Source organism: Dromiciops gliroides, chromosome 6, assembly GCF_019393635.1.
Source record: "Dromiciops gliroides isolate mDroGli1 chromosome 6, mDroGli1.pri, whole genome shotgun sequence".
NCBI classification, from domain to species: domain Eukaryota; kingdom Metazoa; phylum Chordata; class Mammalia; order Microbiotheria; family Microbiotheriidae; genus Dromiciops; species Dromiciops gliroides.
This window is the reverse complement of record NC_057866.1, coordinates 10,898,170-10,918,008: the sequence shown is the minus strand read 5'-3', so window position 1 is coordinate 10,918,008 and position 19,839 is coordinate 10,898,170. Positions and strand designations below refer to the sequence as shown.

Sequence of the window (19,839 nt, the reverse complement as noted above, 5' to 3'; positions counted from 1 at the left end):
TTGCCCCCTCCCCGGCCGCGGCCGGGCCCCTCCCCCCTCGGGTGGGGGGGAAGCGCGTGTCTGGGTCACATGAGCCGCTCGGGCTCGGCCCCCCGCAGCCCCGGCCGCCCGTGTCCCCGCCGCCACCGCCACCACCGCCGCCTCGTCGGGCACAGCGCCGCCGCCTGCGCCCAGCGGCCCCGCCATGGGGCTCCCCTCGCGCCTGCCCCCGCCCCCGGGCTAGGACGATGCAGGAGCCCCGCGGGCACCATGAGCCCCCTCCTGCTGGCCGCCCTGCTGCTGCTGCTGCAGCCGCTGCCCCCTGGAGCCCCGGCGCAGGTAGGTGCGCCCGCGCCCCCGCTGCCCTCTCCCAAGGTTGGCGGAAGGAAGTGGGGCCACGGCGCGGGCCGAGGGCGTCCGTGGGGTGGGTCCGGCCCCCGGCCGGTGCCTGCGCCGGGCTGCCCGGGGCGTCCATCACTCGAGAGCCAGCCTTCGGGTGTCTGGTTTAGAGCCGAGGCAGCGGCACGGGGCAGGCGCCCCTGCCGGCACCGCCAGCCTTGGCTGGAGGGTCCCCTTCGGATCCCCTCCCCCTAGTACCCTCTTCTCGGGTTAGCCCGGGGCGGGGGGCGGGACTCACGTTCTCCTTTCTGGTAGGATCCAGCCTCTTGCCAACCGTGCCCCTCCCTGACCCTGCCTGGCTGGACAACAGCGGTCGGAGGGCACGGGGCCCATGGGTGAGGGGCCGACCAACAGCCTAGAGCCGGGCTGATGTATCGATCCATGCCTCGGCAAATATTGACTGGGCCAAGCCTGGGGAGGCAGTGCCCGAGGGGATGGGGAGGGCACCTAGCGGCATTAGCCGAGAGGCAGCTCGTCTGGGGACTAGGACCCTGGATTTGGAGGCAGGAGGCAGGCCGAGGCTAGCCTCATTTCTGTGCAGTTTGAAGAGCCTTTCTCTAGCACCAACATTGACTGGGCTGGGCAAGGGGAGGGGGGAGGAGAAATGAAAGAGTTGGCTACTCACTACCTACATGACCTTGGACTAGTCAGCTCTCTGTACCAGTGTCTACCCCTGTAAACTGAGGGCATTCCACTACAGAGTCTCCCAGGGCCCTGGGAGCTCCCAATAGATGCTTTGTTATTACTAGAGGGTAAGTTTCCGGACTATGGGGTTTCCATGTCTACTGTGTCATTTCTCCAGACTTAGCTCAGGGCCTTGCTTGTGTCGGCAGTGCATTAAGTGGCCGGAAGGAATCTGAATTTAGCTTAGAGGTTGTCACATCCACCGCCCTCCCCTTCCTTTCAGGTGTGGGTACCGAGGACTAGAACTGTCACACAGGGACTAAGTCTTGAAACTGGGATTTGAACCCAGGTCCTCTGACCAAATGAAGCAGCATTGTTTTCCTTATATCATAGTCATTGAATTGAATTGGATCCACATACAAAGATAACTCACAACGCCCAAGGCGGCTTGCATCTCTTCTGAGGGGTTAGGGGGAGGTGACTGTGGTAGGGAGGTCAGGGGAGGATTCACAGAAGCTCCAGGAATTATTGAAGATCTCCTCGGGAAGTGGCAGGTTCTAGGCCTGGGCTCTGGGTGCCCCCCCCACCATTTCCATATCTCCATGTATAAGCCTATGGTCTTGTTTCCCCCACAGACATCCAGCTCCCCACCCGAGGGGCCCCAGCACCAAGAGAAAGGTAAGATGAAGCACAAGAAAACTCAGGAATTCTTGGATCTGAGATCTAGAAGGGGGGGCTGGCGCTGGGATCATTGCATCTACTCTGGGTCTCAGTCCTGGGAGGGGGAAGAGGCATTTTGGAAAAGAGGGAGTGCTCTTTTCCCCAGTGGTTCCCTGGCTGGAGGTGTTCAGCCGAGCCTCCTGCCAACCCCGGGAGGTGCTGGTGCCCTTGAGCGTGGAGTTCCCAGGCGAGGTTGCCCACAGGCTGGTGCCCAGCTGTGTGACCCTGCAGCGCTGTGGAGGCTGCTGCCCTGATGAGGCTCTGGAATGTGTACCTACTAGCCAGCGCCACGTCCGAATGCAGGTATTGGTGTGGTGTGGGGAGGGAGCGGCAGGGGCCCTGTGGGAGAAGCCATCTGGCCCTTCCCTGGGCAGCGTCAGCCTCTAGCTGTTGGCCCTGCCCGAAGGTCAGAGTGGGCATGGGGTCCTGACTGAATTCTGCTGCCCTCCACCCTCCTCGTGGCTCACTGGCATAGTAGAAAGAGCCCCAGGTTTGGAAGCAGACACCGCCTGTCTCTGCCACTCACATGACTTGGGCGACCTTGGACAGGTCCCCTGGGGTCACGTCCCTGGTCTGGGCCTCAGTTTCTTCCTCTGTAGAATGACTGGAGCTCCCGTCCAAACCTCAAATCCACATCTTAGTGGATAGTTTCCCCCGACCCCCACCTACAGTTCTCTCTTTCTCTCCCAACCCTTGACTGAGGACAGATCCTGATGATCAGGTACCTGAGCAGTCACCTGGGGGAGATGTCCCTTGTGGAGCACAGCCAGTGTGAATGCAGGTAGAGGAGCTGGGGGTGGGCACAGGGGAGGAGGGGGCAGGAAGAGGATGGAGGGGCAGAAGATGAGGCTCAGGGTGAGCAGGAGAATCTGACTGTCAAGGGCCCTTTTGCTTTTCAGACCAAAAAAGGCCACTTTTGTGAAGCCAACCAGGTAAGCTTCTTGCTGGCTTTCCCCGCTTTGGGCACCAGGTCCTGAATGGGGCACTGGTGGGGTACAATGTGGACTACACATACATAGTATCCACTGTGACATCACGGGTCAGGAAGAGCTGCATATGACTTCAGCACCATCTCCCCCGCCCTGGGACTTCTGGCCCTTCTGCCCCTAGAGAGCCTGTCTTGCCCCTCCCATGCTTCCCACCCCCTGCCCCCAACTCCTGCCCGTTCCTTGGCTTCAAGCTAACCACAGGACTGCTTGCTCTTGCTGATGCCAGCCTCAGGCCCCAATGTCCCAGATGTGCTCAGAGGCGACAGCGCCCCGATCCTCGAACCTGCACCTGTCGCTGCAGACGCCGAAGCTTATTGCGTTGCCAAGGGCGGGGCCTAGAATTCAACCCAGATACCTGCAGGTGAGTAGAATGGACCAGGTCAGAGAGTGAGGAGGAGGAAAAAAATGGGCAAGTGCGGAGAAGAAGGTATTTCCAGGAGTAGAAATGGGCACAGGCTTATTCCTTCAAACAGACAAAACTAGCCCCAGAGCCAGGTTGGAAGGAGCCTCTGAGGACTCCTGGGTCAATCCATGTGTGTCTGTAAGTCAGAGAAGCAGGGGTAGAAATTAAGGGATGGGGGCAGCTAGGTGGCGCAGTGGATAGAGCACCAGCCCTGGAGTCAGGAGTACCTGAGTTCAAATCCAGCCTCAGACACTTGACAATTGCTAGCTGTGTGACCCTGGGCAAGTCACTTAACCCCAATTGCCTCACTAAAAAAGAAAAGAAAAAAAAAAAGAAATTAAGGGATGAGGGGCAGCTAGGTGGCGCAGTGGATAAAGCACCAGCCCTGGATTCAGGAGTACCTGAGTTCAAATCCAGACACTTGACACTTACTGGGTGACCCTGGACAAGTCACTTAACCCTCATTTCCCCCCCCCCAAGACAAAAGCAAAAACAAACAAAAAAAGGAAATTAAGGGATGAAATAGCCTGCCCTTGGTGAACTGGGGCTCAGAGGACTTGGAGCATGAAGAGATCTTAGGGTTCATCTGGTGCAACCCAAGGGGAGCTGAGGGTCCGAGTAACAATTATTGTGTGGGTGAAAACTAGCCAAATAGAGCAGCCAGGTTGTTATCATTGCCAACAGACACTGAAATGAAAAGAGGAGCTTAGGATAAGGCTGTATGGTCACCTGCCCTTTGTGGGTCTCTTGTCTCTCCACGGTCTTTTCCACATCTGTTGTTGCCATTCCCAGCCCCGACACAGTTCCTTTCTATCATCCTCTCTAGTGTGGGGAGACAGGCTACCTATAGGCACACCCCACACACACTCTTCCAAAGGTCCTGGACCATTCCATCATCAGGATGAAGCACTTATTAAACCCTTTCTGTATTCGAGGCACCACACATGCAAAGACAAAGTGATCCCTAAGTTCCTCAGGTTTACCCTCTGCTGACTCATGAGCCCCAGAGACTTTTTGTGATGGGTCATTCAGGCTGTCTCAGGTTGTGTGGGGGGGTGCCTTTCTTTAGGTGTCTGAGCTTTCCTTTCTTGCCCTTCCTCAGGTGCAAGAAGCTTCGAAGGTGACACAGTTTTTCCTGGATCCTGATGGGACGTCCCTGAGCCCATGGTGGGATGAGGGAGCCCTAGTGGGTCACAGCACCAGTGGCTACATCTGGGGAGGAAGCTACTGCTGCCAAGGAGCCGCAGACCCCTTGGAGTGATCTGTCCCCCTAAGCTGCTGTGTTGAAGGGGAGTTCACTGGTTTGGGGGAAAAGGGAATCCACTCTCCTCTATTTAATGCCCTCCCTTGTCCAGACAAGGACCTTGTTGCAGAATTCTCACTGCCTTCCCCTGCCACTTGACAATGGGATGAGGAAAGGTGGGGAGACCCCAAAGCCACCAAGAATGTTTTTGGCTTTGGTACATGGACTGTGTGACCCCCAGACCTCATAAAAGAGATGAAAAGAGCTGTCTCCTAGACTCCTCAATCTGCAGAGATGCAGCATCACATGGAACTAGGTCAAGCTTAACACTGTCCTGGTGCACTGTGGGAGGCTCAGAGGAGAGCTGGGGGGGGGGGGGGGAGTGTTGTGGGGTTGACGGGGCTGGATCCAGGAAGCTCTCAGTCCTGGCTATCTCCAGGGTGCCTTTGACCTTGATGTTTGGTGTTTGAGACCTCCCCCAGCTCAAAATCTGGCAATCAGTCGATACCTCAAAATGGAACATCCGGCAAGGCGATGTTTTTCTGTTAGTGAACTCTTTCCACGACCTGATAGAAAAGAAACAGGCTCCAAACTTCACACCTAGCTTGTGCCCCTCCCAAGGCCAACCCCCCACAGTAGAAAAGGCCCTTAGAGACCCTAGATTTAGACATGAGGAAATGAGACCCAGAACCTTCAAAGGGCTCGTACACTGTAGGTTACACAGCTAGTTGGGAGCCAGGAGTCAACCCTGGCTGCCAGGTGAGGAGCAAGTGCATCCCAGACACAGGCCGCCCGTGCAAATACACAGGGGCAGGGGACAGAAACGGACATTCTGAGAAAAGCAGAGGGGGCCAGTTGGTTGGAGAGGGAGGAGGGGGAGGCAGGACTGGGGAGGCAGGTGGGCCTTGACCCTCATGGTTGGCCCTTTCATCCTCTTCCAGCTTCTGGGCAGCCCCAGGTCGCACTGTCCTAATTGTTTCCTGTGGTATAGAGAGGCTGCTCACTCACCAGCACCTGATTCCACTCCCATCTCACAGCATCGCTCCCCTAGCTAGTCTCTGATCATCTCCTACAGTGAAGGGCAAGGGGCTCTGGGAGCTCCTTTCAGGGTCCTTAGCCAGGTGTGAGCACCTGGGTCTGACTGTGGACTGCTTGGGCCAGCTGCGTGCTTTCTCATCTGTAACACAAACGGGCTAGACTTCTAAGAGCCTTTGGAGGGAACCCTGTAACTTAATCGGATGCAGACAGACCAGGCTTGTTCCGATGTGGGTCTTGAGTCAGAAGGCTGAGGGGGAATCTCTAAAGCAGACCTTTTCCAAAGGAGAGCCCCAAATGTGGCTGAGCGACTTCAGACAGCGTCTCTTCCCTCCTGACGTGGTTTCCATCTGAAAGCCCTGCAATCTGATGATCTAATAGGACAGGGAGCCCAGGTTCTGGTTAATCGCAGCCTTGGACCCTTTCTCCAATCCTGCTGCTGCAGGTTTGACCTAGCCTAAAACGCCTGCTGGCTCATCCTGTCATGGGGAAGGCCCTGTTTGGCCAAGGTCATTCTGGAGGTTAAAGTCTCAAGACTGATTGCCAGAGGCCACTCCCAGCACTGGAGGGGCTGTCACAGGCCCAGGGACCCCAGACCTAGGAGCCTATGTCCGGGGAGCAATGTGACGACTGCCATGGGGAAGAGGGGAGGTTCCCCTGCCCCCAGATGGTCAAGCTGGGAATGGATGCCCCTGGCCCTGCAGGGTGGGGCAAGGGCTCTTATTCAGGGAGGGTGGGTTTTGGTCGGATGAGACCCCCTGCCGGTCCAGGGAAGACCCTAACCCTCCCCTGGAAGGGGAGCCCAGCTCAGGGGGGCTCAAGGGGCTCCTGGGGCACACACGGTGGCCTCGCTACGTGCCCATCTTCCAGATGGAGAAGCTGAGCCACAGGGAGGGCACGTGGGTCACCCAGGGTCACACGGTCTCAGGGCCTAGGCGCCAAACCAGGGGCCCCACTCCTACACAGATCGGGTCAGGCGAAGGGTCTGCGGCGGGGGGCTGGCCGGAAAGGCTGAGACCCAGGCCTGAGAGGAAACTGAGGCAGGACCCACGAGGGGATGGGGAGGGGTGGGGGCAAAATGGCGCCGCGGCTCATGGGGCAGCGAGAGCCCGCACGATCTGGGCTGCGCCCGGCCGGAAGTAGCCCTTAACCCTAAAACCGGGAAGCGGGCACTCGGCTGGGGACGTTGGAGAGAGGAGAAAGACGAGGAGGGGAAGTGACATCACCTCCGGCACGTGTCTGCAAGTTTCACAGCCAGACCGACCCCCGCAGCCTCACGTGACTGGGGCGGTCCTGGGGGCGGGACCATGCGGCACCCTGACCAACGGCGGAGGGCGGCGTGGCCCCGGCCAAGGCGTGGTGGCGACGCGTGCGCAGTGGCGACGGCGGCGGCGGCGCTGGTCAGGACTCCGGGGGCGCGGTGAGGAGGTGAGCGGGGGGCCGCAGCCTGGGGCGGGGACGGCAACGGGGCCGGGGCCCGGGGGGTCGCCGAGGGTCAGGAGAGTAGGGAAAGGGGCCTGGGGACATTGCCGGCGGGGTGATGCCGCAGGGGGCGGAGTCTTTTTCGACAGGGGGCGGGACCCCAAGTCAAGGGGCGGGGGCTAATCAAGGAAGAGGTGGGGCTCCGAGTCAGGGGCCGGGACCAGGGCTAACGGACCTTGGCGCTCCGGGGGCGGATCCGGGGCCTGCAGGGGGCGGGGTCTTACGTGAGGGCGGGGCCCTGGGCCTGGGGGCGGGGCTTCTTCCTCGGAGACGAGCAGCCATAGGCCAGGGGGCGGACCCCAGCTCGGAGGTGGGCGGGGCATCGACCACCGGGACAGAGGCCCTGAAGGGCGGGGCCCAGGCACCCGGGCCGGCTGCGGGCCGGGGGGAAAGTCCTGGGACCCGGAGCCGAGGAGGTCTCCGGGGAGGGCGGGCCTGGGGCCGAGGGCGTCCCCGGACCCCCCCAGGAGAGGTGGTGTGGGTAGAAAGGGAGCAGCGGGCGCCAGACCCGGGCCCCGTGTGGGTGCCCCGCAGGCCCCCACGGGCTCAGAGCTGGGGGGGCGCCCCCGGGGGCGGAGGGGGACAGGCCTGGGGGGTCACCTCCACGGACAGGGGCTCTCCAGAGCCCTCAGGAGACGTGTGGGTCCCCAGGGGGCGTCCTCCATCCGTGGGAGAGGTGTGGGTGTGCTGGGCTGGAGGGGCCTGGGTATGGCGGGAGTGGGGGGTGCCCGTGGGGTCTGCCGGGGGGCAGCCGGAGAGGGTCTGGACCTTGCGGAAGGGGGAGGCCACCAAGGGCGCAGGAGGAGATTGAAGGGCGGGGTATCAGAGCGGGGAATGAGTGGGACTGGGGGGTGGGATCCGTGTCGACAGCTTTGGGGCAGGACCCCCGGCTGCTGTGTCTTCCCCTCGTCCCCTCCCCCCGCTGCTGGGCTCAAAGGTCAAGCCCCCTTTCCGATGGTCAGGTAAGTATGGCTGCCGAAGCCTGGTGGGGGGTGGGGGGATCCCGAAGGGATAACTCACTAATGGAGGGTGGGCACACTGCCGGTGGTGACTCCCGCAGACAAGGGTGGTGGGCACCTGCCTGGTCTCTCCCCTTTGCCTGGGATCCTATGGGGCTTTGGGGGTGGTCGCCCACCTCTGGGTGACCACGCTTTCTGTCCTCCCCTGTTTCTGGGGGTGACTTTGTGCCCACAGGGTCATGCAGCTGAACTGGCTTCTGGTCTTCCTGTCCCTCTGCCTGGGTGTCCTGCCCACCAGGGCGGGGGAAGGGAAGAGAAAGCTCCAGATTGGAGTCAAAAAACGGGTGGATCACTGCCCCCTCAAGTCCCGAAAGGGTGATGTGCTGCACATCCATTACACCGTAAGCAGGCGGGGCTCGGCTGTTGGACAGACCCTGGCGGGTCGGGGGAGGCGGGAGGGCTGAGCTTCTGCTTAGGTTGGACCATCCTTTACTTGGGATCTGCCTGCCTGCTTGAGTGTCATCCGGCCCCTCAGCCTCCCCCTCTACCTCTGTAGGGGAGGCTGGAGGATGGCACTGAGTTCGACAGCAGTCTCCATCGTGACCAGCCCTTTGTCTTCTCCTTGGGGACTGGCCAGGTTATCAAGGGCTGGGACCAGGGGCTCCTTGGGTAAGTGTGAGGGGCTGGGGGGCTGGGCCTGGCTTGCTGGGCTACCCTGGCTGCTCAGGACCGTGCTCTGTTCCCTGCAGGATGTGTGAGGGAGAGAAACGGAAGCTGGTGATCCCCTCAGAGCTGGGTAAGAGACCAAGGCTTCCAGGTTGGGGGGCGCTGAAGTGCAGCGGGTCAGCTTGGCGTAGGACCTGGCGTCCACAGCGCCTGCCCTCTGATGGAAGCTGCCTAGACAGGCTGGCAGCGCTTGCCTGGGTCTGCTGTTGGCCTTGAGGTCCCCATCCCTACCTGGGCTGTCCTCCTGCCTTCTCCCCCCTTTGCTTTTGGGTGGGGCGGTCCTCCTGAAAGTCACAGCTCTTGCCTCTGCTCCTCTCTGGAATTCTGAAGAGGCGTTGGCACTGTTGGCACTACCTACTTCATTGAGGGAGAGGGGACTAGTGTAGGGGGGGGGTGGCCTCCCCTGCTGAAGGAGGACCTAGGACCCAGTTATAAGGGTCATTGGAAACCTTAGCTCAGGGAGGCGGGTCTCTGCCTAATAAAGGCACTGCCTCAGGTGTTGGTGGGGGCCTCATTCACACACCTCTCCCTTTTCCCCACAGGATATGGGGATCGAGGGGCTCCCCCGAAGATTCCAGGTAACCTGACCTCCTCGCCTTTGCCCCTGGAGGTGGCGTCTCCCTCTTCACCCCCTTCCCCATTCTGCGTCTGGAGGTGGGGCCTGCCCCTGCCCTCTACCATGCTCTGAAGCCTCCTCTCTGTTCTCCCTGCCCCCCTCCTAGGTAGAGCCACATTGGTGTTTGAGGTGGAGCTGCTGAAGATCGAGCGGAGACCGGAACTCTAGCCATGGGGTTGGGGAAGGGGACCATTGGGAGGGAGGGAGGAAGGGGAGTAAGGAAGTCCTTCTCTCTGGGGACCAGACTTTGTTTTAAAAAAAAAAAGTGAAATAAAAAAAGCCAAAGGGAATCAGATGTGTCCCACCTTTGGGCAAAGGTGGGCAGAGCTGGGAGGGAAAACTCTGGGCTGGGCCTGATCTGCTGTGCCCCAAACTCCTCTGCCTGTCCTGGGCAACCACTTCGTGCCTGCGTGGCCTTATTTCAACTGTAAAATGAGGGAACTGGCCCCAGAAAACCCAGCTGCCCTTCCCACTGGGCTGAGCAGAACCCAGGAACCCCAGCCTCCAGTGCCCAGCCTCTTTCTTGAGGTTGCAGTGCCATGTTGTACCACACAGGGGCACTGGAAACCCAGTCTTCAGACACCTCCCCACCTCCCCCAACCCCATCCCAGGGGATTGGGGCAGGAGTATTGGGTGGGAGGCCAAGGACCAGGGCAGAGCTGATGGAGCCTCGGCTGGGTGCAGTGGGCAAGGGGGCCAAGGCAATCAGAGCCTGGCGGGCAGAAGCCAGATCAGGGGAAAGTCCTGGTTGATTCCTTGGCCCCAAGTAGGTGGCAGGAATTGGCCTGGTGCCTATGTGGCTGGGCCCAGGCCGGAAGCCCAGGCCGGAAAAGGGGCACATGCCTTCCAGCTGACATCAGCATTGCTAGCCAATCCTCCCGCCTTCTGATCCCCAGCCTCCCCAGCCGGGTCTGTCTCCAGTCTGGGGATGGAGCGCTGGGGTGTCACCACAGCAACAGGGGCCTTTGAGGAAGGCTTCATGGAGGCCCCCTGGGGTCCAGACGGGGAGAAGGACCCTTCGGCTCCTGGGCACGTAGGCGATGCCGGAGGCTCACTTCCCTCTCTGTGAGGCTCCCTCCCTCCTCCCCCCCAGATTCCCACCCCCTGAGCATACAGACCAGGCTCAGGATGCACAAAAGGCAGGTCCTGGCTTTATTCTAGGGCCCGCGTGGCCATCGATATAAAAACACAAAAAGTCCCTCAGCTTAATAATAATAAAAAAACCCCAAACGGAAACTCAGGGGGGAGCAGGGAGGGGCTCTAGGGGCCCTCCAAGGGGCACCAGGCCCAGGCAGCAGGGCCCCCCCCTCAAGTATTGCTGTTGCTACAAGGTCTGGGGGGAGTAGGGTGGGCAGCGATTGTCCAGGTGGCCAGCCCCCATCTCACCCCAGGCGAGGGGATTAAGGTAGGGGTGGGGCCTCACTTCTTCTGGGGCGTGCTCAGTTTCTGCATCCCTCGGATCTTGTCTAGCAGGTCAGAGATGAAGGCCTGGTGGGAGAGAGGCCAGAGTTGGGATGGAAGAGATTTGGGCAGACTGAGGCTACAGAGGGTGTCACATTCAGAGCCAGAGCAGGATCTGACATGCCCCCCGACCCCCTCATGTTAACAGATGGGGAAAAGCGTTAGTTATAAAGAACAGAAGGGACAGCCAGGTGGAGCAGTGGGTAAAGTACCAACCCTGGATTCAGGAGGACCTGAGTTCAAATCCGGCCTCACACTTGACACTTACTAGCTGTGTGACCTTGGGCAAGTCACCTAACTCTCATTGCCCCACCCCCAAAAAAGCCAAAATGAAAAAGATCTGGGGAATTATAAAGAGCAGAGCTGGGATCAAGAGCCAGGTTTCCCAACCATCCAATCAGTCATGATCCCAAGGGTGGGGAAGAAAGGCACATGGGTGACCCCCCCCCTTTACCTCGGTGGGTTTGTAACAGTCAACCAACAGCTCCTATGGAAGAGAGAGAGACAGCAGTGAAGCCCAGCCAGACCCCACACTGGGCAACCCTCACTCAATGGCTTGGGTGACTTCCAGCAGTAATGGGTACAGTGGGCTCTGGAGCCTAGCGGAAGGGCCACAGGCCACGCCCCCCCACCTTGACTCGGGCGGCCCGGGTGCTGTCACTTTCCATGTCCAAGAGCTCATCCACGTCAATTTCCAGCTCAGGAATTTCTTCTTCCTGCAGAGAGAAGGGGCTGAGTCGGGGATGGGGTCTCCGGAATGCCCGACACTCTGTTCCTTCCTCAAGCCCAAGCCCAGGAGAGAGTCAAGTCCTCCCAGGATGCTGCAGAAGGCGGGGGTCCTGCCCCCTGCCCCCCCTCCCTTTTTGGAAGGTAGAGGGCAGCAGCTGCACAGATAAAGAAACAAGGGAGACAAAATGCCAGCGGAGCCTCACAGCGGCATCCTGTCAGCGGGCACAATAGGGCCAAACCAGGACGGGCGCCAGACAGCTAGTGCCAGGGGAAACCCAAAGTGAGGGCATCGAGACAGGGCGGGCAAGAGGCAGGAAAAAGAAGGACCCAGGCTGGGAGGGTGGAGCTCAGAGAAGACGGGCTTCTTCCTGGCAAGGACCACCCTCCCCTCGGGCACAGGTGGTGCCAGCTGCCTCTGTTCATCGGCTACTGCTCCCTCCCCTCTTCCCCCCAAACACCTGCCATGAGCTTCCTGCCCAGCAGCAAGGGGGAGGGGGCACCACCACATCCCAGCCCCCTCCCTGGGAAGCAGCAGCTGGAGAGAGGAGGAGGAAGTGAGGAGTGGGAGGGGTCAGAGGTCAGAACTGGAGAAGCCCGGGACCCTTCGAAAGAGGAACAATGGAATGTTCGGGGAGAGAGGGAGGGAAGGTGCCCCCGAGGCGCTGCTAGACACCCCTTGGAGAAGCAGCTGCATTCCAGGGCCGCCAGGGTGGGGAGCCGGGCAGGGCCCCATCATTACCTCCACCCCACCGCACCCTTGGGTCCCTGAGTCATCCCCATGAGCAACTGAAGAGTCATTGGGGGCAAGGGCGGGAAGAGACGGTTCGGGCAGACAATGGATGGGGCCTCAGCACCCCCTCCCCAAGCTGGGCCTCTCTCTCCGGCCCCTTCTGTGGATCACGGAGCCCTGAGGGCACCGAGCTGGCTCAGCCTGGAGCTAAGCAGGGAAGAGGGCATGGGGGCTTAACAGCCCCACCCCACGGAACTGGGAAGCCGGGCGCACGAGGGGAAGGGGAGGAGCTGGTCCCACCGAAGTGGGGTACGAGGAGTCCGCGGCTCAGTGGGGCGGGGTGGGTCCTGGGCTGGGTAGGAGGGGCGGAGTGCACCAGAAGATGGCCAGGACGTACGGGAGGGCATCAGGGCGGGCTGGGCACAGCAGAGGATGCCCACACGGAGGCGGGGGTGGGGAGGGGGGGGGGTCCCAGACTGGCCGGGACGCAGCCAGAGGCCTGGGAAGTAGAGGGGCGGGGGGGGGGGGGACGCGGCCGACGCGGAGGGGGGGGGCTGGGTCGGAGGCCGGCGCGGAAGGAGTGGGGGGGGGCAGGGTCCGAGGCCCCGGGAGAGGGGGAGCAGGGTCCCGGCGCCCCTCACCTGACAGTCGTACAAGCCGGTGAGCTGCTCCAGGATCCACTCCTCCAGGTTGAGCCGCTTCCGCAGCTCCTTACGGTCATACTTGACCGTGACCTTGCCCTGGCGGCGCACCGGGCCCTCGTCCTCCGCTCCGGCCGGGCCCTCGCCCGCCGCGCCCGGGGGGCTCTGGAAGTAGACGCGGGGGCCGGGGCCGCCCCCCCCGGGGGCCGCCACCGCCGCGCCGCCCGCCGGGCCGCTGTCCGCCATCCGCGGCCGGGCCGAGGCCGAGGACGCCGGGCCACGTGCACGCACGCGCGGGGCGCCCGCGGGCGGACGGACGGCCGGACCGCCGGACGGCGCCCGGGGCTGCTGCCCCCCGCCGCGCTCCGCCGCGCCCCGCCCCGGCCCGGCCCGCCCCGCCGCCGCCCTTTGTCCCCGCCGCGCGAGCCGGAGCCGCCGCCGGAGCCTCCGGAGCCGCCGCCGCCGCCGCCTCTGTGTCTCGCTGGCTCCCCCTCCCCCGACCACACCCCCTTAAAGGGCCCGCCTCGCCGCGGGCCGCCCCCTCCCCACCCGGGCCGGCCCCCGCGCTCGGACCCGGGCCCGCCCCCCGGGCGCCCCCCCCACCCCGGACCCGGGACCCCGGCGCCCCCGACCTAAGGCGGAGGGGGGGGCGACAGGGCGTGGCCTGGGGGGAGGAAGGAGCTTTGGGCCGGGGGGGCCTTCCGCTCCCCGAGCTGCGAGATAGTCGGGCTAGGGGGGAAGGGAGCGCCTGGCTCCGCTCGGGCCAGACTGGGGGGGGTCTCGGGGGCGGGGGCCCCCAAGATGGCTGCTCGGGCAGCCTGGGCAATGTAGTTCCGAGGGGATGGGCCTTTCCTCCCTCCCCCCCCCCCCCGCCGGCCTCCAGCTCCGGGAGAGCACGGGCGATGGGGCGGGGGGGGGGGGGGGGGAGGTTAGGGCTTGCCCCCATCTTCCCAGGATCCTTCTCTGCCCTCGGCCCAAGGAGATGCAGCGTGGAGCTCCCTCCCCCCTACCTCGTGGCCCTGGTCGCCGCGCCGAGCTCCTGTCCCCAGCCCTAGGAGCCCTGGGCTGGACCTGTCCCCATTTGGCAGATGAGAAAGCCGTGTGCCCAGAAGAGGGGCACCCGCATTGACGTGGGAATGGGTAGCGCTGGAAGGGCCAGACTTGGGTTTATCTCTTTGAACAGCTGCTGCTTGTGCAGATGCAGAAACGCTGGAGGGGGGGGGTCATGTTAATATTACCGGCTCCCGTTTCTGCCTTTTACTCCGCGTGTTGTTGCCCAGGCGACCCTTGGTGACCCCATTTAGGGTTTCCCCGGCAGAGATCCTGGAGGGGTTTGCCATTTCCTTCACCAGCTCGTTTCACAGATGGGGAAACTGAGGCAAACAGGGTAGGTGACTTGGCCGGGGTCACCCAGCCACGTGCCCGGTGCTCTATCCGCTGCGACACCTAACTGTCCCATTGTACAGATGAGAAAACTGACAGGAGCAGAAGTGAAATCCCGAGGGTCTCACTGAGCATTTGAACTCGGGTCTTCCGGACTCCAGGTCCATTTTCTATCGACACCGCCCCCTAGCTGCCTCAAGATGAAGTGACTTGCCACAGGTCATAACCTGTTGACATGACAGATCTCTCTAGCGTTCTCCGGTGTGTCACTGTCCTTTGACAGATGAGGGAGGGGACTTGCGCAGGCTCTCCCTCACTCCAGTCTCAATGTTCTTCCGACTAGATTTGGGTCAGAGGCTGTCGCTTAGTTAGTGCAAGGCTCCTTCAGCTTTTTCCACTCACGACCCCTTTTCTCCCCAATTTGATTCGACCCCGACCCCGGGTATAGAGGTATATGAAATAGGTATGCATAACTTGTTCCTGTTGCCAAATTTTTCTCGACCCTCACATTCACTAAGCCCAAGCTGGGCTTACTGGAGAAAAGGTTGGATTTTGGCTCATGGAGACCTAAGTTCAGAGTCTGCATCAGACATGTATGTTGATGCATGATCCAGTTTCTTCATCTGAAAAAATGGGACTAATAGTAGTCAAGGGGAGATAACTGTCTGACAGATGGCAGTAGCCTGCATGGGATCAATGACAGGAGAAGCAGAATCCAGAAGAAAGTCACCTGCTCATGAAATGGGACTGAGGTCTAGGAGCTGGAGAACTGCCCAAGAGCCTGGCAGGAAAAGAAACAAAAATACCTGTACTCACAACCTCCCAGGACTGTGCTGAAAGGGCTGGCTTCAGAAAAACAGGGGAAGACTTCTATGCACTGATGGGGAGGGTAGGTGAGCAGAACTAGGAACATGATTTATAAAGTAACAACAATCAGCTTTGAAAGACTTTGGAACTCCAATCAACACAATGATTGGATTCACTGTGAAAAATGTCCACCTCCAGATAGAAAGCCAGTGCACCCAGGGGCAGATTGAACCAGATTTTTTCTTTTTTCTTTTTTAGCATGGCTAATGTGGAGTTTTATTTGTATGATCATATATATTAGCAATGGGTTTTATTTTTCTTTCCTTCTTAACAAGTGGGGAAGGGGAGGGAAAGAATTCAAAAGTGAAAATAAAATGAAATTTTAAAAAATCAGTCGAGGCAACTATTTTTTTTCTTTTCTGTTTTTTTTTTCAGGGTAGTGGAGGTTAAGTGACTTTCCCAGGATCACACAGCTAGTCAGTGTTAAGTATCTGAAGCTGTACTTGAACTCAGGTACTCCCGACTCCAGGGCTGGTGCTCTATCCACTGAGCGAAAATAAAGATAATCAAAAGAAAAAAAGAAAACAAGGATAATCATACCATCTGCCTTCCAAGTAACAGAAATGACAGGAGGAATGATGAGCACACCCCTGGCCTACCTGAGTTCCACATCAGTCATCACCTTATTCAGTCTACCCAGAAGCCCTGGGAGGGCACGGCCCTGTGCTATGTGGGCCTGGAGTCTGGAGTTTTACACCCATTTGATGGCTGTAGAATCAAGCAGAGGTTCAGAAACAGAAATAGACTTGCCTAACATCACCCAGCTTCCAAGTGTTGGTATCAAAACTAGAACCCAGGTCCAGGGTTGTCTTTCATGGCATGTCTTTCCTGGTTTGGTGTATTGGTCAATGAGAGCTTTGTTGGCAGCCAAGGTTGGGCAGCTGTAATAAGTCATTATAGGGTGGGGAGGCTTCCTGGAGCAAGGGTGACAGCAATGTCACTGGGCACCAATGTTGCCCAAGAAGTCCTGGGTTCACTCTTTTCCCTTCTCTCCCAGCTGCAGTCTGCTCCCATGTTCCTCACAGCAGGTCCCACCAAGGCCCAGAGCACCGGAAATGGGCAGCACCACCAAGGTCAGCTGGGGTCACATCCCACCCAGTGTCTCAGAGTCAGCGGGGAGGGGCCTTAGAACAAGGGATGTCAGGGCTGGGAGGGGCCTTAGAGACCACCACTTAGAGAATGTCTTTGGGATCTGACCCCAGACCTTGAGACCCAAGCTCCCTCTCTGCCACAGGCCTGTGTACATGAATGAAGCTACTTCCTGACCAGGGTTGGTGAGCAGGAGGCATTTACAGAGGGTCCGCTGGACTTCCCTGCACATTTCTGTGGCTTCCTGAGGAAACGGGCCAAGCCGCTGAAATCAGGCCTGGCCAGGAGAATCCAGGCCAGATGGCTGCCGCCCCTACCTTTCTCTACCTGTTCTTTACAGAGCAGCATCCCTAGAGGGGGGAAGGGCAGTTCATCAGGCGGGATGGAACATCCCCTAAGAACAGCCCAGTCCCTTTGCTCTAATTCTCAGCCATCTCCTGCTTCTGTTTTAATTCTGTCTCAGAAGCAGACTGAGCCTCCGGGAGGGAGGCCCCAGGGCGGACGAACGGGCGGACACTGTGCTCCGGTTTTCTCTCCCTGTAGTAATTCATCGTTTGACCCTCTGGTTCGCTGGGCAGAGCCCAGTTGATTAAGTCATCAGCTAATTAAGCTGACCTTGATCTCCTCAATCTGCCAGAACTGACAACTAGACCCTAGACTTGGGATGAATCCTACCAGAGTGTTGTCTGGACAGGTTAGGCCCGGTCAGGGTGAAACTATCTCCTCTCCCTGTAACCCCTCATTTTCAAAGGGGCAGTGTGGGGCAGTAGCAAGAACACAGACTTGGGAGGTTTCAGGACCTAGATTTTAATCCTGGCTGCATGGCCGAGGGCAAGTCACTTAAATTCTCCGGGCTTCAGTTTATTCTTCCTTTGGCCTCCTCTATCCCATTTCCACCCCAAAAAGCCACAAGCACTTCTTATGCATGCAAGGCACTAGGCTGAAAACAACCCCCCAAGTCTCAGCTCTTAAGGAGTTTAGATTCCAAAGAAGGGAAACACAAAAGTAAATATGACAAAGTCATCCCAAAGAGCCCCCCAGTCCAGAGCCCCCCAGTCCAGAGCCCGGATTTTAGAAGTTAACAGGAATTGCTCTTTTTTCCTTTCTCTTTGTTTTCCCTCTCCCCACTAGGGCAGTCTATGCCTGAGATCTTCTCCAGGCTAGTTAATGTTCAAAGACTTTGTGACCCGTGCTTTTGGGGGTGGGGCACCTTTCACGTCTGGCCTTCCCACCCCTCCTCTGGTCTCCCGCTCTCTCCTCCCCATACCTCAAGCCCAAGCCCCAGCAGTCCTCTTCCTTGGGTTCATCCATGGAGACAGTGTCCTGATGCTACTCCTCTCCTCCCCCTCCCCCCCGCCCCGTTTTACCTGCATCTGGTCCCAGGGCATCTTCCAAGTCTGGACCATTCCAGGAGCCAGGCAAGTGGGTTCAAAGTTTCTTGGTATTCCCCACAGAGGGCCAGGTTTCCCACATCCTGATCCACCCAGCTCCGTTCCCCGCCCCCCCCCTTCCACCCCCATCCTCATATTACCTTGCTAATGTTGCTTTCAGCTCAGCAGTCTGAAGCTCTGGGGAGGGTTGGGTGGGGTTAATAGAGAGTAGAGGCTGGAAGGCACCAGGCCTCTCTCCTTCACCATTATCAAGACACCCAATTACCATTACTGGGGTTTGGAGAAAATGACCAGAGAGGAAAAAGCCCTGTAATAGTAATCCCTCTGGGACCCATTTCACCAGAGAATTAACAACACTAACTCTTCAATTGTCTGAGAAGGGCACCGATTTCTCAGGCCCTCTGGAAAATTCATTCCTCTCCCCCCCCACCCCCCCACCCCCTTACCCCAGCATCCGTGAACCTTAATGAGATTTAGAAATGGAAGGGATTGTAAAGATGGTCATTTTGCAAATTGGGAAACTGAGGCTCAGCAGCAAAGGCATTTGCCTCAGGTCACCCCAGTGTCTCTGACTGAGCCAAAAGGAATTGTAAAGACCGTTGGGGCCACTTTACAGGGTTAGGAAACTGAGGTCCAGGGAGATTCTTAAGTGGCTTGGCCAAGATCACATAGGTAGTGAGTGGAAGAGGCAGAATTTTCACCCACCTCTCTTTGACTCCACTCATAGGATCTGCTTCTCTGCCCAAGGCAGCTGCAGCCTCTCACTCCTTTAAAATCCTGGTGCCTTCCCAGACCCTTCAGACTCTGCTTGGAACCCTGAGCTGGCTTTCCTGGAAGCTAGAAACTTATCCCTCCTCCTCCCTTTCTCCTCCCTTCCCCTCCCATCACCCTCCTTCTCTGCTCTCTGGCTCTGTCTGTTTCTCTGTTTTCTCTGTTTCTGACTCCTCTCCCCATCCACCCACCTCCATATTTCTCTCCTGCATAGGGTTATAGTCCCTGGCCTCAGCTGGTCTTCCCCTCCTAACCAAATTGTGTCTGGTAACTCTCCATGCCCAGCTCCACCCCAAATTCCAGAGCTGTGGGATTGAGGGAGGCAGGTTGGGAGTGATCTCTTCCTTGGAAGGCCTGGGTTTATGCCCGGCCCTTGGCTGTGGCACCCCAGCTTCTCCCAGCAGCTTGTATGAGATGACCTTGAAGCTCCCTCCCCCAGCTCCGACTGATAGATCCTGTGAGCATGCCTGTCTGCATGGAGGGCAGGGCAGCCTGAAGGGCCTTGCTAGGTGAATCCCTCCAACCTGCCTGGACATCTGACTCCACCAAGCCCGGGAGCAAGGCCTTGGCCCCAGAGTCCAAAAAACCTTGGTGGCCTTTCTGGGCCTGGCTCTTCCACTGACCTCCTTATTGGCTTTGGCCAAACCCCTTCTTGCCGAGCTGGGCATCAGCCAGAGTCCCAAGAGGGCCAGACCCTGACCCATGAGAATTGCTTCAGGTCCTGGTTCTGGCATAGGCTTTGCCCTCTGTATCTCAGTTTCTTCATCCGTGGAATGGGTACGGCTGCACCTGCCTGAGAGGGCTAACTTGGGGAGGATTGAAGGAAGAGAAGTCTTGAGTCAGTTCAGCGAGATGCCTTCTGGAGTCCCTTCTAATTGAGAAGGCTCCCATGTGTAGGTGCCAAACACAGATGCTCGACAGCAGGCAATTTAGCAAAGAAAATTGTAAGCAATTGGGCTTGAGGTCAGGGAACCCTGTGGTTAACCCGCTCCGGGATCCGCCCCAACAGCACCTCCCTAGCAGGGGGCCTGAGTCCAGAGAGGAGGCAAAGGGACAGCTGGAGGGCCCTGAGAAAGGGCAGGGAGGCAGCCGAGCATTCTCTCTGCTCTGGCCTCTTCTCAGACAAGGCCTGATCTGCAGGAGGACCGGGAGCCTGAAGGGCCTTGGGAAGGACCAGGGAGGCCTCTCCAGGGGATGGCTGGTCAGTATTTCTGCCCATAGACAGTGACCTGGGGCAATGATAGAGGTGGGACTAGGTAACAGGCCTACTTCATGCTAAGCTGGGCAGCTTAGTGCTAATGACTTGTCCAGGGTCACAGCCAGGACACCTCAGGGGCAGCACTTGAACCTGGGTCTTCCTTTGATAGGACACATGCTCCTTGAAAGGCAGTTAGATGGTGGATAGAGCACCAGACCCAGAATCAGCAAGGCCTGAGTTCAAATCTGACCCTGGACATTACTAGCTGTGTGACCCTGGGAAAGTCACTTCAGCCTGTTTGCCTCAGTTTCCTCATCTGTAAAATGGACTGGAGAAGGAAATGGCCAACCTCTCCAGGATCTCTGCCAAGAAAACCCCAAATGGGGTCATGGAAAACCGGACAC

General features: G+C 59.0%; 4 protein-coding genes across 5 annotated transcripts; 3 read left to right on the top strand and 1 right to left on the bottom strand.

Moving 5' to 3' along the window:
• The first annotated feature begins 54 nt into the window (after nt 1-54).
• VEGFB (vascular endothelial growth factor B) lies at nt 55-4,621 on the top strand. Its single transcript, XM_043969985.1, has 6 exons — nt 55-318; nt 1,638-1,680; nt 1,829-2,025; nt 2,622-2,654; nt 2,938-3,072; nt 4,217-4,621. The coding sequence occupies exons 1-6, from the start codon at nt 70-72 to the stop codon at nt 4,373-4,375; spliced, it is 816 nt and encodes a 271-aa protein (XP_043825920.1). The 5' UTR covers nt 55-69; the 3' UTR covers nt 4,376-4,621.
• A 2,053-nt stretch (nt 4,622-6,674) lies between these two features.
• On the top strand, nt 6,675-9,422 carry FKBP2 (FKBP prolyl isomerase 2). 2 transcript variants are annotated; one of them, XM_043971152.1, is made up of 6 exons: nt 6,675-6,820; nt 8,069-8,234; nt 8,390-8,502; nt 8,583-8,629; nt 9,102-9,137; nt 9,282-9,421. In XM_043971152.1, the coding sequence occupies exons 2-6, from the start codon at nt 8,073-8,075 to the stop codon at nt 9,341-9,343; spliced, it is 420 nt and encodes a 139-aa protein (XP_043827087.1). In that variant the 5' UTR covers nt 6,675-6,820; nt 8,069-8,072; the 3' UTR covers nt 9,344-9,421. The 2 variants fall into 2 exon arrangements, with proteins under 2 accessions (XP_043827087.1, XP_043827086.1); XM_043971151.1 differs by lacking the exon at nt 6,675-6,820 and adding an exon at nt 7,607-7,836 and having other exon boundaries at nt 9,282-9,422.
• On the top strand, nt 6,877-7,685 carry LOC122731198 (translation initiation factor IF-2). The gene has a single exon (XM_043971150.1). It carries the CDS (start codon nt 6,933-6,935, stop codon nt 7,683-7,685), a length of 753 nt encoding a protein of 250 aa, XP_043827085.1. The 5' UTR covers nt 6,877-6,932.
• Nucleotides 9,423-10,304: 882 nt separating the features above from the next.
• PPP1R14B (protein phosphatase 1 regulatory inhibitor subunit 14B) lies at nt 10,305-12,997 on the bottom strand. Its single transcript, XM_043971524.1, has 4 exons — nt 12,737-12,997; nt 11,269-11,352; nt 11,091-11,123; nt 10,305-10,663 (listed from the first exon to the last, which is right to left on the bottom strand). The coding sequence occupies exons 1-4, from the start codon at nt 12,980-12,982 to the stop codon at nt 10,595-10,597; spliced, it is 432 nt and encodes a 143-aa protein (XP_043827459.1). The 5' UTR covers nt 12,983-12,997; the 3' UTR covers nt 10,305-10,594.
• Nucleotides 12,998-19,839: the final 6,842 nt, after the last annotated feature.